Source organism: Orbicella franksi, chromosome 15 (genome assembly GCF_964199315.1).
Source record: "Orbicella franksi chromosome 15, jaOrbFran1.1, whole genome shotgun sequence".
NCBI lineage: Eukaryota > Metazoa > Cnidaria > Anthozoa > Scleractinia > Merulinidae > Orbicella > Orbicella franksi.
The window spans coordinates 14,507,893-14,526,953 of record NC_138159.1 but is presented as its reverse complement, the minus strand read 5'-3'; the positions used below and the strand labels follow the sequence as shown (position 1 = coordinate 14,526,953).

General features: G+C 38.7%; 2 protein-coding genes across 2 annotated transcripts; one reads left to right on the top strand and one right to left on the bottom strand.

The window, feature by feature from the left end:
• The first annotated feature begins 797 nt into the window (after nt 1-797).
• LOC145469102 (uncharacterized) lies at nt 798-2,999 on the top strand. Its single transcript, XM_081452760.1, has 2 exons — nt 798-1,149; nt 1,650-2,999. Exons 1-2 carry the CDS (start codon nt 798-800, stop codon nt 2,324-2,326), a joined length of 1,029 nt encoding a protein of 342 aa, XP_081308886.1. The 3' UTR covers nt 2,327-2,999.
• Nucleotides 3,000-5,705: 2,706 nt separating this feature from the next.
• LOC145470138 (uncharacterized) lies at nt 5,706-10,249 on the bottom strand. The gene is made up of 2 exons (XM_081453977.1): nt 10,110-10,249; nt 5,706-6,784 (listed from the first exon to the last, which is right to left on the bottom strand). Exons 1-2 carry the CDS (start codon nt 10,114-10,116, stop codon nt 5,706-5,708), a joined length of 1,086 nt encoding a protein of 361 aa, XP_081310103.1. The 5' UTR covers nt 10,117-10,249.
• Between the last annotated feature and the right edge of the window lie 8,812 nt (nt 10,250-19,061).

Below are 19,061 nucleotides of genomic sequence, written 5' to 3'. Positions count from 1 at the left end.
TTTGAAAAATTTAGGCTAAACTTTTCAAAATGTGCAAACCGTGATTGAGCTCCTTTAAAATTCACTCGTATGAAAAGTTGCTCAATTAAAACGTAGAGGAGCAACTAGTGGTCAACACTAGGAAAATATCTTAACGTTTCCCTTTAGTTTCTGTAAGATACAGAGATGGAAACAAATATCACACAAAATCGCCTAAATAATTTTCTGGGTGATAATCAAATCCTAGTTAATGGAAATGATCAAATGATGTAAAAGTATCTAAAAATGTCAGCCACAATATGTTTTTGTGGACTCATTTGAAGTACTATCTGGCTAGCGACGTACTTATTCAATCAGATCAAAAATGTTATACAAATTGCAGTTAAAGAAAGTTAAACTAACTGCGAATTGCATACTTTTAGTGACCAAGGACATGCCATTGAGGCTGAACTACTTTACATGTTCTGTGTAATAAAAAAAGGATAATTAACTCTTAAAAAGGTATCCAGTGTTCTAGAGTATATTGAAGGCCAATAGAAATTGTCTTTTCAAACTTTTAAGAGGTTGGGAGTGGAGGTGAAGAAGGCATGCTCACAAACCCACTGAGACTTGGCGTAAGAACTCTCTATTGAAAAATTCTACCTATCCCCTGGACCTGGCGGAAACAACAAATCTTGCGCGTGCACTTACTTTCAGCCAATCAAAAGTCTCGTTGGCGCGCCATTCAGGCGTCACGCAAGAACCACGCAAAATTCCATGGAAACGCGAAAATAACAGATTAGAAACCCTGAAAGTTTTCTTCACATATAACGTTCAACATGGCGAGAGTTTCGCCTTACTTGCCAACAGATCGTCAATCTGATTATGCTTTGCTGGCCTTTCCAGAGAAGTTATGGTGGATTGTTAATAATCCTAAACGCGAAGAAATTCACTGGAACACACAAGGAACAGGCGTCGTTATTCCAAGCATTCAGAGATTCGTTTCAGAGATTCTAATCAATCCATCGAGCGCGCTTTTCAAGACAAAGCATTTTGCAAGTTTTGTTCGACAACTAAACTTGTATGGATTTCGTAAAGTCACGGAATATGCAAAGAGGACGTCAACTTCGCCGTTATCGTTCTTTTCAAAATGTGAATTTAAACATCCTTTCTTTCGAAAGGGAAGGCGAGGTAAGGTTCAGAAAACCAAATAGATTATTTTTCTTACCTTTAGAGTGGGCTTGTACGGTCGCCTATATCAGGGCACTTAAATTTAAACGACCTTATATCTTGTATCAATTTCACAATATCCTGAGGTTTTATAATTATATAGTCTTAGAAAATATCTCTTTGTGTTTGCGCTGGAAGTTCTCATGAAAACTTACCAATGATATTCATAAGACTTTTATAACTGAAGGAAAAGAAAGAGTTGATCATTAATGCAATTGAGATAAGTCACTGAGATTAAATAAAAGTTTTAAATTAGCATGTTTAGCTAACAATTGAAAGATGGGCATTGAAATTACCTACCTCAAATTAACCTAAGGTACTTTCTATATCGCGTTTTTCCTATCTTAATTTCAGCTCTGATCCAGTTTCATAAAACACTACCTATATTTTTCTCGTTAATTTGAGATTTTTCCCGAAAGCACTAAAATAGTAAAATCTTGATTTCATCTTTTCCTCTACAGATCTGTTGGTCCACGTAAAACGACAACTGTATTCCACCAAGAAACCCGAACACAGACGACAAAAGAACCGCACCCCACGAGCAACAGAAAAACAGTTTGATCAAATATCTGGATCCACTTCCCCTAGCGCCACATGGAACTCTACTTTATATACACCTATGCAATTTTTCCCCTGGCAAACCTCGCTTCAAGTGCCTTTCACTTTATATGCACCGTTTGGCAATCCTTATCAGTTGGCTCAAACGCAGCAAGGACCAGTAGGAGGTTTTCCAAGCGTTCGGGGGCTTGGATTGGCGGGACAGTTTACCCAAAGCCCTACGAACCCCTCTATGATGCGGACTCAGAGTTCGGGATCTTGTGAAGGGAATGTGAAATCTGTTTCTTCCTCTACATTCATGCATCATGAAACCAAGAATGCTGGCATCGTCTCCGCCCAGGAAACTTTGCCAGTAGAAGCTGTTGAAAGTACGTTGTCCCACGAACATTTCTTTAGAAGAAAACAATTGAACTTTTTTGTTGTGCTTCTTTCACTTTTCCGCGTTCGTACGTTTGTTCTTAATCACTCGTTTACTTTGCATCCACCCTACCACCCACATGTGCATGAACTCATTCATGCTGTGATTCAAAAGTTTGTTCAACACTACGTACCATTCTTAAACGGTATTCGAATTGAGTAATGAAGATATTTGATTCACAGACTAGCACTGACAGACGGACAGACCGACTTATGGATTGATTGACTGACTGATTGTGATGAATTGGTTTATTTTTGAATTATGCTTGTCCCCTTTAGGTCTTAAGAAGCTACATTATCCAACGGCGACAGTAGCTCCAGTCTCCTCGCCAAATGTTATCATAAACACGTCGAATCCGTCAGCTGTTTCTGTTTCCGGATCTAGCACAGCCCACAATGCATTTATTCCAGGACATTCAAGCGGTGCCCTGGGTACCAAGTTTACGTTATCTGTTCCCAATAACAACCCTGAATTATCTGAAGAAATGACGCCTTCACCGAGGAGTGAATCCGCTGATGCATCTGCCGCATACTCACAATCTTTCATCGTTCATGCAATGCTGAAGGAATCCACTGCAAAGCCTTTTGCGTCATGCTCACAAACTTTCACAGTGGATGAACCACTGAGGGAATCCACTGTAAAACCGTCAGTGTCAGGCTCACAATTTGAAGGGGAAGTAAGATACGCTCACGGATTGTGTAACAGCAAAGGGCTTCCATTCAGCTCTGTTTAGTTTGAGAAATAAAGCCAGTGAGGCAAAGATTTTTTAAAGAAGATTGAGGTCACCTTATTGCTAGTAATACTAGGACAAACCTGCAGAATTCAATGTAAACTATCTAGCATATTTTTTTTCTCACGACTGCACAAGACATAAATGCATCTTTGTACACGATGAGAACGCTTGTACAGCATTGCTTCCAAAGCTTTTGTCATTGAATAAATTGATACCTTCTTTTAGTACTGCGAATAAATTATTTTTAAACCTTTAAAATTTTATTTGCTTTCTTAGTTGTACCAGTTCGCCTCTTTTCGATTAACATTTGGCTTGGTCCTGTTTATGTACAAGTGGGCAAATCACTAAACTAGACGGCGAGCAGTCTCTCGTTTGCTCGAAATTCCGTGGAGAAAAACCCAAAGAAGAACGCAACAGATACGAGCAGTCGTGAGCGTGCGAGCATGATATGCGAAGCCGCGCTACTCGCCGCTTGCACGTCACGCTCCCACGCTCACTTGTTTTGCGTTCTTTACCACGGATTTTCGAGGAAAAGGGAGACTTCTCCCAGTCTATCACTAAACAAGGAGTAACCCAGCCTTCACTGCAAAATTTATATTGCGTGACCCTGTCGTGCCGGAGTTACGTCATCATTTTGTTAACCGACGGAGTCTCAGCACTAGCACGAGTGACTTCTTGTCTGCTAAAAAAAAAACCGAGCGTCTCTGGGAACGAAATTGTCACGGCCTTTAGCTTCAGTGGCAAGTCAGTTACCAGTTCCCCTCTATTTTTTGGACTGAGAAACAAAATGAGGCAACAAAGTAAGACAGCTCTCGAAAGTCATCTATATCAAAAAGACAAGAACACTGAAAACGTGATATTTCATATGATTTTATTCAACAAGGAGATTTTTTACAGTTTATCAGTGGTTAGTTTCATTTCTAAAAACTATAGTTAACTCGTTACTCCGAAGCAATATTTATTAACCATTGATATTTCGATTAAAAAGAAGCTTCAAAGCTCCAATTAAGAGCCTGCGAACGAAGACGAATTTCCGGCCGTTATTTTCATACAATCATGCCCTCTCCAACGGTGCACAATGGCTAGCTTTTTTTTTTTCATTCCGTCCTTAGCTCATTAGCTCCCTGCAAAGACCATTTTTTACACAGTCAGTTAATTCTGCCCGAGCGTGGTCTTTGAAGAGACGGCGTTGAACTGCATTTCGACTTCTCAAGAAAGCACAGGCCGAGATTCGTCTTCATTCGCAGGAGAAGTACTGCAAATCTGCTTTACGCGCCTTTTTGACGCAGATCGCCAGTCACCATGTTAAAAGCTTCAATAGAATTCATTGTAAAAAATCTCAATGCTTTCCTTGCCTTTAATTACTACTACTAATAATATTTCGTATACGAAAACAAGGAATCACATCTATACTTTTTATTCCAAGATCGTCTGAGAAGACAGCCACCATAGGTGACGGTTTAAATATATTTTGACTACCAGATAATGATTTAACAGGTAGTTGTCAAATGCGGCGAATGCTATATAAACGATCGATGGGTTCAAGCCCCTTAAACTAATTACAGCCGATACAATGTTTCATTATGTGACACTGTCTTAGAGAACTGAGACATTCTAATTTCTTTGTTGTATATGTTTGTGGGCACGTGCTTAAGAGATTACGGTTTTGTTTGCGTGAGAAATTGTTACTTCACAGTGAAAAAAGCAAAACAAAACAAAAAACAATGAGATAAAAGTCCAACTTGACGACCTAAAAGCAAGGCAGTTTGAGAAAGTTATATACAGTTGAATCCTGATTTTTTAAACCCTCGAGTTTTCAATCCTCCTGATTACTCGAACCAAAAGTTGTTTTCTTCCCCTCAGTCTAACCCTGTAATTTTACTCACGATTTCTCGAACTAACAGACTTCTCATACCACTTTTCGTTTGCCTTGAAGATTCGAAAAATCGCCATTCCACTGTATTCCGAAAACTTTAATCCCTCAGCAGGCTCGACACGATATAAATGAACGTGCGGATTGCATTGCGAAACATGTCGATCTCAAACATTGTAAGTTTTTTGCGTTTTCAAAATATTTCAAATATTTTTCAGGAAAAGTTGTTTCCTTCTTTATTGTCATCAGTAAACTGGTTGGATCCATGTGTGTAAGGTCTCTTAGCTGGCTGATTTTCGCTGTACGATAAATGTCTGTTGGGCTAATTGAAAATTCACTGTCTGTTTTGTAGCTTTGTCGTCAGTTTGGATAATCTCACTTCGTAATCCAGCGTAAGTAGGCACGCAATACGTACAGAGACATGTCGATGCTAGTCTGTTATCATGCAATTCGCGTGTTAAATTGTCTTCCTTTAATTACAAAGGTTCATTTTTCTTCTCTTGCTAATATATCTCTTTTTATCTATTTAGTTCGTTATTATAGATTTTCGTAGTTAGTGTTTCGTGATGTTCAATAAACAATTTACACACGGTGTCAAATCGTGATTCACGGTATTTGTTAAACTTTTAAGATAAAGAGAAATCACTTGTTTAAACGAGTTTCTGTCAATGTTGTTCGCCCGTGGTTTGTTTATTCAGTCAACCAATAAATCTTAGACTGGCCTTGTTAAATTAGAAACAATCGAGCCTGAGGTCAATTGAGTACAGCGGTTATACCATTCTCGTCTCCAGTTCCCCGTTAACGAATTTTACTAATAAATCTCTTAAGGACCTAAAGACGAAAACGGCCAAATTCATTTTGAGCCTCGTAATGAAATCGAGAAAAAAAAGTTATCGATCATTCACATCGCGAAAATAAGTCTCCTTAGACATTACTTACTCGCATTGCTGTCTACAGACGGGGGTCTGATGCTTACACAGATAGATACACAAGTCTTTGATGGTTCCCATTTTATAGTCGCAGCGAGGCACAGCACATTGTTTATAAGTCATGGGATCTTCGCAAACTCTTTTACATTGCTTGACGTGGACTTCCTCTGTATCGGAGCTGACTCCCTTCTCGCTCTCTCCATCCGCCTCAGTTTCCCCTTCTTTGTCATCATTCGCAGTATTACCGCTGTACAACTCAAAATCGTAACCGCTGGCTACTGGCGTTAAAAGTCGGCTCAAGCTTTCAATTCCTTTTTTGATAGCGTCTGCACTTCCGCTTTCCTCGTCTTCGTCTTGACTGTCACCGGAAGCTGTTTCGATTTCCGATTTTTTCGCGGCCTTTTCCTCCGTTCCGCTGGCCTCAACCTGAGATGCAGCTGCGGGCGCAACTTCCTCAATGGTGCTTTCTCCTGACCCTGATTGCTCAGTAGCATCATTTTGCTGTTCACTTCCGGAACCTGAACCAGAAATGTCTGACGAGCGCCTTGCGGCGCGTTCACTTTCAATCAGCCCTGACCCGCTTGTATCCTCGTCGTTTGTGCTTTCCTGGCTTTCTTGGTCTTTTTTCGTTTCTGTTCCGTCGTCATCGTCATCGTCTTCGCTCTTCTCATCCTCATCTTCGTCACTTTCATCGTCCTCACTCCTTTCTCCCGCATTGCTATCACCGGAAGTAGGATTGCCATTATCCTCTTCCGCTTCCTCGGCCTCGCTCTCGTCAGAAGCGGAAGTTTCTTCTCGCCTTGAACCGGAAGTCTCCGATTTCCCTTGGCTCTCGTACACGTGATTTCCGGAACCAACGAAAATGTCTTCTAACGCGTCTGTTTGCAAGACTTTCTCTCGCTCTTCCTCTGACATCTCATCTTCTAACACGTCACCATTGCTTTTAGTTTCGTTGATCTCCCGTGCTCTTCTAAGCAGTGCTTTACCCAGTAGATATCTGGAGTTGGAGAATCGCTTTGCCTCGGTGCTGTAGTGCAATGAGGCAATAGTGACACACAGCAGAAATGGGAGACTCAAACGCATCCCTGAAAGACAAGCCAAATGTCGGATTATGTGTTATATATTCAAAAACCAAATAGACTAACTAATGAGACCATATTGAAGAGGGAGGCGCGGTGGCCTCATGGTTAGTGCGCTCGTCTCGGGATCGAGCGGTCCGGTTCGAGTCCTCGCCGCGGACTTTGTGTTGTGTTCTTGGGTAAGACACTTAACTCTCACAGTGCCTCTGTCCACTTAGCTGTATAAGTGAGTACCGGCGAATTTACTGCTGGGAGAAACCGTGTGATGGATTAGCATCCCATCCAGGGGGGAGTAATAATACTCCTGGTCACTTCATCAGACTTCATGCTACAGAGACCGGAAATAAGTGCCGGCCTGATGGCAAACTTGGCTCGTATACAGACTTAACCAAACGAAAACGAAAAGCCGGCGTTTTCAAATTCCTCCAGTTTGAACAACGTTTGCGAAACGCTCAGCCTGTGAACAGGCTCTCGGCGAGGACGGAGAAAAATTCGGCTAGCAAGGAGAGCGTGCGAGCACTTCGCAGGCTATATTAATATTATTATAGCTAGAAAGCTCCATTTTCGTGAAGGATTATTGTGGACAGTTGGTGGAACTGTAGAAATAAAGCTGCGTTTTCAAATTTCACCGACGTGATGTGGAAGCTGTCTTAGCAATGCTTTGCGAGTTGTAGCAAAATACGTTAGAAACCTACACGTCATAACTAACCTGAATAACTAGGTATAAGAAAACTGCAAGGCAGAATACTTGTAGTTTTGTTCCCTTTTTGCTGGAAAAAGTTAAAATTCAACTCAGATTTTCCAAACTGGAATAATATCAAGAACATTTTCAGTTCAAATTTTAAATCTCCCCCTTACTGATTTCAATACATTAGTTACGAGAATTTCGTTACACATCATGAAAACGACATCTCCTTTTGATGATTTTATTTGTTTTCTCCACCTGTCAGCTAGACCATGTACTGATATTTTAATAATGAGAAAATAGATGTTAGCTATTTTTATAGATACTAGAGCTTGTCAATCGAGTATCGTAAAACGAAAGTCGAGGCAATGACTCTGGCCAATCACAAAGGACACAGACAATCTGGCGGGCCAAAATACATGTAGCTGAGGCGAAGCGCGGGAAAACATGTACAGGCTAGTCACGATTGGTTTTGGTTTCACTTTTGATTGGATGACAAAGTTGTGCGGGTTTTTCAGGCCAATTGCTTAGCAACGGCCACTAAAGCGCGTCCCAACTGCTAAAACCTTTCGACAATGACCGGTTAATCAGCGACTGACGATTGGTGTATAGAAACCCCACTTTTTTTTTTTAGTAAGTAAGTAAGTAAGTAAGTAAAGACTTTATTTAAAGAGGGTAGCACTAAAATAGTATAAAATAGACAATCTGGCGGGCCAAATACAGGTAGCTGAGGCGAAGCGCGGGAAAAGGTCACGAAAAGATCACGAAACGTGATCTGTACAACTCCGTTGGCCTCTGTTTCTATTTGGTTTCAATTTTGTTGATATATTTCATTGTTACCCATTTACACGCTACAATAAGCATTTTTTTTTTTTTAAATAAAAAATGTCACACCCTCTAACTCCCCATAACGGCCACCCAGGTTTGACTATATGATCTATCTTCGATCTCATTGACCACGCCCTAATTGACCTTCATAACTTAAGCTTGCTTTCATTTCTAAAGTGTGGAACTGATCAAACAAACAGCAAACTATGTATTGGTTGATATTTTTAGCCATTGCAATATTTGGTTTCCTTGAAAGCATGTAAAATCCCTTTAAAATTGGTTAATGATAAATGGTACTAAAATTTTAGCTTCGCAAGATTCTCCAAGGTCTTTTATAATTTCTGAGTTACTTGCTAAGATTCCAACTCTGTAACTTCCTCATTTCAGTAGTTTATATTGCAAGTTGTAACTTGTTCACGTGAATTGCGGACAGCATGTGTTAATTTCGAGCGGTATTACACGAAACTTGAATGGCTTTCAGAAGACAATGATTTCAGTTGGGTTTAGCCACGTCTGATTGGATTTTGAAAGGGCGACAACTTTACCACTTTGAATTAGTGAAATAAGCCTTAGTGTGTCAGAGTAATGATATCATGACAAGTAAATATGGAAAAGCTAGAATATCTTCTTAGCCGGTTAAACTTTCCACTGTTTCTTTAACGGAAATTTTCCTAGACTATCTGACGTCTGACTTATTTGCGCCGAGAAACATTGGCATAAAAAAATCTTCTCAACAAATTCCCAGGTCATGCAATTTATTAAAGCCAAAATATTTTAGATAGCCTTGGCTTCAAATTTCCGTTTAACCGATATAACGGTTTAGTTAACAAGATATATTTCGATCGATTTCACGGTTTCATTGGATTTTTATCGGTACTTTTACGAAATTTCCTCATTTTAGAAACCGTTAGATTAGCAAATTCTGGGGAGCCTCTCCCAACAGGTTAGCACAAGTTTATTTCAAACCGGCCTTAAATCGAAATATTTTTGTGTAGTGTTGGAAAGTTTCGATTCGTTAATTCGAGCGGTGACAATCCCACTGTCTACACTATGAATACAACTGAATCGTTTTCCCGATATATCATAACATTGGCTGCAAAGAAGATTTGCATTTTGATCACAAGTTTATTCTTAAGAGAAAATATAAACGTATGGCATGGATTTGAAGTTGACGGCCAATTGTGTTTGACTCTGCTGCGGAGTTTGACAACTGGCTTGCTCCTTGATCACACAAGTGATCATGATACAGACTAAGCCGAGCTTAAATTAGATTACCAAGCGAAACAGTACGTACTTTTTTTTTTTTTATAAAGATGCAAGTTTTAGCACAAAGAAAGATCAAACAAAAATCTTCTCTTGACATAACTGGGGGTTGAATTATTTGGTGCTGTAACAAAAAAAAAGTAGTTTTAAATTTATTTCGGAGAGATTCTTGTTTTTGATTCTCATTGCATCTGAACATGTTATGATTAACCTGCCAAACATGAATGATTCATTGCTGTGTTTTGTTCCGGCAATTCAATAAACAATAGTACCACCACAAGACTAGCTAGGGAAACTTTCCAAAGCCATGCGATAAGCGCTTGAAACACTTTTTTATCAAAGTGCACGAAGAAAACTTCAAAATGTTCGATCAGGTTTAATTTTGCAAACTCTGACCATCTTAGCGAAGAACATGGCGCCCAAGATTAAGAATTAAACCCGTGAAGCCAAATATACTCGCCAGGTTTCCTGTTCCATATTTGCCTCGCACACATACTAGACATAAGATCAAAACGAGCGAATAAAACAAGCAGAAGAGGGTCAACATCACCTTACCTTTCATTTGAGAAGTCCGCAGAAAAAACTGCGACAAATATACGTGGAAAATCCTCAAGAAAACTTGAATTTTTCACCAACGAGACTTCAAACTCTTTTATTGAATCCTGTGACCTCAGCTCCGTGTAGCGAAACAGCCAGTAATATTTTATTAACAGGCCAAAACTGTGATGTAATTGCTCACTGAACGTAAATTACACAACGGGTGTTTTGGACTGATGCGACAAAAATGGCTCCGTAATATCACGGCCATTATTATCAGTTCAGAGGTTTTCTTTCCAACATTTTTTACCGTTATATATATCTTTTTTTTTTACTGGACAAGATGTTCTCGTAAGATCTGGAAGTATGCAAAAAGTTGTCCACTATCAGAATAAGTTTTGTCGACAGCAGACGAAAGTTTACAAACGTTGGGTCATTTGCGGGCGGTTGTTTTATCAGCGCAAAAGGGACCTCGCGTAAGAATTGCCACTTCATGAAACAAAACCCGCCGATAAAGATTTGTTTCCAAGACGATACAATTAAAACATATGTGCCTTATCAATGAATTCGAGAATGAACGCAACATGAAATTAACAGCAAAAAATTATAACTCGATTTGTTTACATCTGTTAAACGGCATGAACTTTTCTGGTTCGTTTAGAGGGCTACAGCCTCTGTACAGCCGTCTCCTCCCCTCAAAAAAATCGGGGAGCGGAAGGGAGAGGGGGCGGCTGTACACAGACTAATGGGCTAGTCTAGCGGAAAATGTAGTTACATTGAAGTAGAGTTTCCCTTCTTTTTGATAGCTCACGGAAAACAAGGATGAAGTTAAGCGCAGCTCTCTTCGGAGACTGAACAGGCAAAGAAATCACTGAATTGTTTGGAATGAAGAGGTACTCTCCTTTTCCTTTACTAGTCATACTTGTATTACCGTTGTAGCTTATTAAAGTTCAGCGGTTTTCGCCAAGCATGTTGTTATATAACGCAAGCTAACGCTATCATGTCACTCTGACAGCCCGGCTTTCGGAAGTACTCGGGAAAACTCGCGCCAGTGTCTGATATCGCTAGGTCTAATAGAAATCGGAATTCTTCGGGTGCCGAAACGAACATTTGCCTGAGCTGCAGCTGTTTTTTCGGGATGTCACTCAACGCTCCCTCGTGACATCCGAGGAGTTCTCCCTGCTCTTTCTTTCCACCAGACGGCAACCAGACGACCACCAGGCTCGTATTCATCACGCTTGTTGCCGAATACGGACGGGATTCTAGTAGTAGGTAACGCGCGGGTTGTGATGAAAAAAGACATCTCGACTCCTTTGCCATACTACACAGCGCCCTCATTGCTACTGTTCAATCTCAGCATCGCTAAACAAATGGAATGTCCTAGATTGTTTATTCACAGTCGCTGTGATCCAGCGCTTAGTTACATTTGTAATTAATACAGTTATATTTATATCTTTTTTTTCTTTTGAAGACTATATCACAATTTTAAATCTTAAGAGAGAACATTTTTGCCAATTGGTCTGCCTAAGTCATTGATTATTTCTTTTAAAATGTATGTTCAGTATTAGAATATCGCCACCTTGATGGATCAAATTCACGATAGAACCGCCGATATTGACTATCCTATGTGATGCCAATGAAAATTGAGAGCCACTCAGTGTTAAGGCGAAAAGGGATATTTCCTCAGTTTCGATCGAAAATAGAAATGGTAAAGCCCTCCAAACAGACTTGCAAGTAGGGCCAAGTGGGTCTCATTGCGACTGCGTTTAACCAGGCCTTGCGTACAGTTGCGATGACTTGCGATGACTTACGGTCACTTTGGTCGAGATCAAATTTGCATGCAAGTCAACGAGTTTTTCACCCCTTGGCCACCTAACCCAAGTCAAGGCAAGTTGAGTGACATCCATTCGTTGATATAGCAACCTATTAGCCAATGAAATGTAGGATATTGGCCCGCGAGGGACTACGCCCGTAGCCTTGAATTTTTTATTATTGTTGTTTTATTTTATATATTTATTTATTTATTTATTTGTTTATTTTTTTGCAATTTTTCAGTACTTGCGAGGAAACATGCGAGTCCGTTTGGCTACACAACGCAAGTAAGTCTCTTCAAGTCCGTTTGGAAGGGGCTTTAGGCTAAGTGACCAGTTAATAATATATATAAACGTGTCTCATTTACACCACAAAGGAATAACCACTATAGAGGCAACCTATCTTGAAAAACATCCATCGTAATTTAGTTTTCAAAACATCTCGAACAAGCGCATTGGACGTGCTCGTACACTGTCTTGATTTGTTTATAGGCACTGTATCCACTTCCGCATAGAATTTCAACATCAACCGGTACTCTGCTGGCAGGCTTACAACACAAACATGTTTCACCGTTCCAGGATTCCTCAGAATGACACGTTCCTGCACAAACGTCTAGGGAAACGGTTCTCTTCTGACAGCCGACAACTTTGACCTCCACTGGATACGAAATAGTCGTACAGACCTCCTGGTGTACTGCTCCATGCACCTGGTAGCAAGCAACGGAGACGAGTAAGAGGGTAGCTTGGAGAAGCAGCGCCTGTGATTTCATGTTTCCTGTTGAGGTTACAAGGCTCAAGGTGAACTGTAAGAATCTATAGTGAAACAAAATGTCTTTGTTTTTTAGGGGGCAGGGGAGGGGATGTTTTTCAAAACAGAACCTTTTTTAGGCTAAGAGGTCCTTATGTCTTGGTATATTGAAATATCTCATGATAAACATGTAAACGGACGCGTGTAATTAAACATTCAAAACTGAAACAGGTTCTTATTTGGAAATTCAGAACAAAAAGAGAAAATCTAAATTCATTTAGAACAGTTTAGTTTTGTTGAAGTCTATTTGAGCATTAGCAGCCGAGATAACCCATTTTCGAGTTGCTTTTTACCTCTTTTTGAAAACGGGTCCTAGTGCATAACTTCTCATAAGGAAACGAATTTGATTTGCAAGACAAAGCACATACAAGAGAAAGTCATATGCGTAGGTTGTTCACCAAGACTAGTTTTGAAACAGAAGTAAGGGCAACTTGGAAATGGCCTATTATACAGAGGTCCTACAGTAGGAATTACTTAGGCAGTCATTTTGAGCAAAGCTACAATCATGGACAAAAGTTTTGGGACAAATTTGCACTTTTGGCGCTTTTGCGTACACGCCAGACGCGAATACAACTTCCCCTGCCTAACCTCGCCCCCCACCCCACATATAATGTTGAAAACTAGTACCTGCAATTTCACCTGATTTTCAACATTGTGTTGGGTGGGAAGAGGGGACAGCAACGCGTTTTAAAAGGATATAGCAGCGTTCTTTTCAAACTTCGACTCTTAAACACAGATAACTCGTTACATTACATAATATTACATAATATGTCCCAAGGACTTTTGTTCACGATTGTAGTTGTTTCTTTCAAATAAGCAAAGGAAAAGATTCATTCAGACCAGTTGCTGGACTATCGTAAACGCATAAGACACTAAGTAACTTACTTTTCAGGCTAACTTGGAAAAACTTTGGTTCAGTTGTTCTTACACGCCGGTTGTTGATGTAGAAATTCTTAGACGAGATGTTATGACTCTGGAAATATTAACTTGTTCTCCAGGACTGACTATAACACGTTCTAAAGCTATTGGGTTTCTTGTACTTGTGGTATTCGGTCCTACTCCACTTAAAAATTTCTAAAATATGCAAAGTGAACTAACAGATCTGCAATCATGTCGAGTTCCAATTTCAGGTCATACTCTGATTGTAACAGGTCTCATGGAGAAGTATTAAATTCTCCCTACCTTCTCCCCAGAGCTGACATCATTGCTATGCCGTATGCAACAATATTCACGATTTATTAATAGCTTTACCGTAACCAAATACGTTCTATATATCAATATTCTAACATGGCTCCGAGCCTTTCGGGTCAAAATGCAAATTTTTAAAGTTTTTTTTGTCTCTCAAATCCCAAAAGAGACATGGATACAAAGAAAGCAACACCGAATATAGAAGTTTGTCCTGAAAGCCTCGGAGCCATGTTAGAATATTGATAAATCGAACGTGGCCTATTAGCCAATCACAGGTCGTGTCCACTGTCCGGAGACCCTGCGATATCAAGACACTGACCTAATATGGCTACGATGTCATGCTCACTTGGCCGTATTCTCGCCAAAATACGAACCATGGCTCGTCCAAACTCCCTGATATGCCACCGAAGCATACCAAGATGGTACAATTAGATGTAAGTTTCGACATAGTGAATGGTTTCGACAAACGCTGTCCAACAAAAAGCATAAAAGGGTTGGTCTTATGCCGAAAGATATTAGGGGTAGTAATATTCTCGCGCTGCTTTGTTGAGAGATTCACGATGTTTCAGCAAGTATATCAAGAACCACACTGAAACACTTTGAGCTTCAACCAGGCAACGGTGAACCACTATTACCCATAATACCTTTCGACACTGTCGCACACGCTTTTACGCCTTTGAACAGCTGTATATTTATCTATTTATTCGTTGACCGAAAAAACAAAACAAAACAAAACAAAAAACAGAAAAAGAAAGGTGACAAGCATCACACAATCAAGCAGAGAAAACTAAAGCAAAAAAATGTTTGCAATCTCTGTTTACTTATTAAGCTTGAGTGCAGGCGAAAAATTGCTTCCGAGGAAGGAAGGAAATCAATGGGCCCACGTAGGCTATTTACACTTATCTGAGTGTTTCTGATAAATTACATAAACAAATCAAACATCTTAAAACATCGCCCACGCTGGCTTGAAAGTACGTGGGCAGGTTTTTATCAATTGTGGAGTAGTTTTGAGCCCATTAATTTAATTTAAGTCATAATGCGTCAAGCCTCCTGGTGTATCGTGGTGTAGTTAGTAACTGCAGTGGTTTTCTAAGAGCAGAAACTTTGAAGGGGTCATGCTTATTACAGCTTTTATTTCAATAAGGCCATCCCCATAAAATCTTTCGTTTCCTATCGTTTACTCTCTCACAAAAGTGACTCTCGATCGGTGGAAAAATAAAATAATATAGAGTAAAATAAAAGCGGGAAAAAGAAAGATTGTAAATTCAAAAAATACATTAGTCCGTGGGAACTTTGACTGTATCTTCCTGTCATTTTGCAGCATAAGCCACTATCTTTTTTTCAAGGTGTCTGGAGACGTCGTTAAGAGGATTGAGTTAGATATCAGAGTATATCGTAGACGTAAAAGAAGCTTTTTAAACTTGGGAACATCCGAAAAATGGGAGCAATTAATCGAAAACACTTCTATACTGTTCGATATTGCAAAACAGCTCAGTCGGTGGCAAACGAAACATTTGACGAGGACGGCTTAGACCTTATTACAGCCTGAGGAAAGAATATTGCCTGACAAACATACACACGAATATTAACCTGCATGTAATACTGTTTGGCCTGTCTAAGTTCATATGATTAGTTTGTTATTGCTGTTGTTGTTGTTGTGATTGTAAAGAGAAACTGTAAAAGTGCAGTTTACATATTTTTTCATGTATTTTTCTAATCCGTGATTCACCACAAAACAGTTTCGTTTCACAGCTCAGAGAATTTATAATTGCTTGCTTCTGCGTGTTACAAAGCTGTCGACATGTTACAAAAGCTGTCGATATCACCTTTTAGTTATGAGAGCAAATTCAGGCTCATTACGTTTCGCAGCAAACGTCGTACTCAAATATATTTACTTTTACTAATTTAATTCTTGTTGGCTAAATTTCCCTACAGGTTTTTGAAGATGAAGAAATCATTCTTATTCATATATATGAATAAACGGAAGAAATTTTTTCAGAATCTTTTCAAAGTTAGAGATTTTGTGAGTTTCCTGTCAGTGTCAACTCTTAACGTGAGAATTTTCATGCTTTGACAGCGAATTTTGAAATTACCTCAAGTTTTCAAGTGCAGCGTGACAGCATTGAAAAGTTGACATCTAAATCACAACCTTTTATCTTAATTTGTCAAGTCATGGTATTTTTCTCGTGAGTTTTGTAAAAATTCTGCTAATGACATACTATGGATGAAGATGCTTAGATGGCATATGCATGGGATGTCTAACTGACGTATTAGCTGAAAAGAACTTGTCAACCAGTCTGACTGATCTAAATAAGCATTTTTGGACTTGATAAGAATTTTGTCATTGCTAGATTTTCTTTTTGTAAAGATAAGTTATCTAATGACTAGAGCTATTCTTCTTGCAAAGAGCATATCTCGAGAGTTGATTTTATCAAAATCCCTTGTAAGCTAGAGCTTGGCATTTTTTTCCTTGGAAAGAAATCCCTAAGATACATGATAGAAGCCTTCGTGGAATTCTACGGGTTCAAGTACAAAGTATAAATTCTCCTTTCATTGTTAGTTTTGAGAATTCAGTAGTACATCAAGACAGTATCTCAATCCTAGTTGGTTTAGCAATTGATAGAAGAAAATTCTTAGAATTTTAAGAGTCAAACTTTCCTACAACCAAATATTTCGTTCAAACCAGCCACTTTGTTGAAAGAGGTTTTCTTTCTAAGGATACATTTATAGGCTAAGATAAAACAGGTGAATTTACGATTTTTTTTGTTGTTTTACGAAATAATTTGTATCAGTAACATTTTACACGCAACAGTTAAAATTTCGGTTCGATAATAGTTACTTGAAGCTTATGAAAAATCTATTCGTTGCTTATACGTTGCTAAATAGAAAAAAAAAATAAATCACTAAACGTAACCGAAATTTTGTTAGACTGAGAGTAATTGCTTAGCTTCTAAAAGCTATGACAGGAAAATAAATATTAGCAAAAAAAAACCTTTCTGTTAAAAGTAAATTGGTTACCTGGAGCTGTAGTTACTCTATCTGATGTTCAAAATCGTATAAACCTGCCTGCCTGCATTCTTTAAATACTAGTTGAGACCTCGCCTGTCAGCGTTCAAATGGGTTTTATAGATTTGATTTTTATTAAAACGACTGAAAGACATTAAAAACCCCAAACGTGATACTCAAAATGTCCAACGAATGAGAGCGCATTTAACAAGAAATTAATGGAAAAGATCTTATCTTGTTAATTTATTTCCTAGGATCAGACGCGTAATTGAGATTTATATCTGTATCCGGCATGGCGTGAAAAGTACTTCCTCGTCAACGATACGATAAAGTGTTTTGCATGTAGAATTTTTTATTTCACTTCTCCTTTTTTCTGGGCGCTTCAACTGGGCAAGACTGCACTCACTGAGGTAAAAGTGTGATACTAATCTATGATTCTCTTGTGTTGAGCTTTATTCTGTATCGCTGTTTTAAGGACCCGCGTAATATTGACTCAAATTTTAGAAGATGATCGGTTTAACATCACATCAAACGTCAGCGGCAATTTAAAAGGGCAACAATTTATTGATTGACCCAAATTTCATGATTTTTTAATCCTGTTCCATCAGCGTACAAGAAATGTTTTTCGAAATGTCTTTGTGTTTCGTCGACTGGATGCCTTTTGTTTTCATTTCGGTGAACGGACTTCATTTTCCCAGCTTAGAAAAGGCCATAAACAATTTTCCTGATATTTAGAAGTGGGACTAAGTACAAAAAATCTTTTTGACTTGCTTGACATTATTGCAAGTTTCGCTCAAGGTAGCCGAAGTCTGAAGTTCGTTAATTCATTTTGTCAGTTTATAGAGGAAAAGTTTATGAACGAATATAACTCACTTTTTGAGGGAAAGTTTAGTTTATTTTTTCTATTTCTGTTAATCTTTCTGCTAGGCACGCGCCTTATTCAATTCTTTCGTAAAAGTTCACATGTGTTTTTTTTTTCCATAAATATGCTTTTTAAGCCAAAGTAATGATAAAAATAAATGAAGTCGGACACTTTAGTTGTTGACTGACGTTTTTAGCTAAACAGAGATACAATTTTCGTGTGAAAACATTGAAATGTAGTGCTTATTAAATTTGCGATAATGCGTCGGCGAATTATTGTCTTTTTAATTCTTTTCTAAAATTTTCACAACAAGGCTAAACTTGGAAACTTTCAAATTAAATGAACAAGTTAATTGAATTTTAAGTAGCTTTGCCTTCACCAAAATAGGCGTTATAGAAGTTAATACAGCGAGACAGCGTTCGTTGGTTTTGTTCCGTTTATTTTACAGCTGGAATAGGAATCGCCCGAAATCAATTCTCAAAGCGACCGCCGTTTCGCCGGCGCTAACACTCAATTTGCCTGCTTCAATTGCGCAACGCCACCAAGAAAGCGTTTTTAATCTTATCATGAAACCGATTCTCAATAATTCTCATTTAAAAGTCCGCTCTTTGATTATTCTTCAGCGCTAATTCTTAAGTTATCGCCAGTTTTCCTGTAATCTATACCGAACCCATTTTGTTTATGATTCAGCCACAAACAAACATTCATAATCTCAGTTGTCGAAAATGGTTGCTTTCGTTTGCTTTTATGTTATTCCATTTTAAAACAGTCTCGTAGACTCATAACCTAGTATAACTGCCTTAAGGCAAATAATTTTACCTCTTTTTGTCAAAGTTCTTAAAGAGACCATGCAACAAAGTTTCGCCGAGTTGATATGTGCATGCGATTTAACTCAACTTTAAACTTTAAACTTACAATATCAGAGATATGTCAAAACAAGCTCCGCCATACTGCGTAGTTTACAAGAACTTTCGATCTTTCATTAATCCTTTACGCTTACAGAAATTTGAGAAAAACCACGGAAAAGATGGCGAAAATCTTCACGAAATGTAACAGGCTATCTTTATTATACACGTTTAATATCCTACAAAAATTGCTAAGAGATAAAAATCATCGGAAAAAATAACTCAGTAAAACGATAGGCAGATAATACTAGTGATCAGGGCTTAGATTTTTAATCGGAACTCAGCCATAAATAAGGATAAAAAAACATATTTTAATACTCCCCGCATTTTGTGTGTTTGTTAACAGACTTAAGTTAAAACTCAAATTGACTGGTTTACAAAATGGTAGAT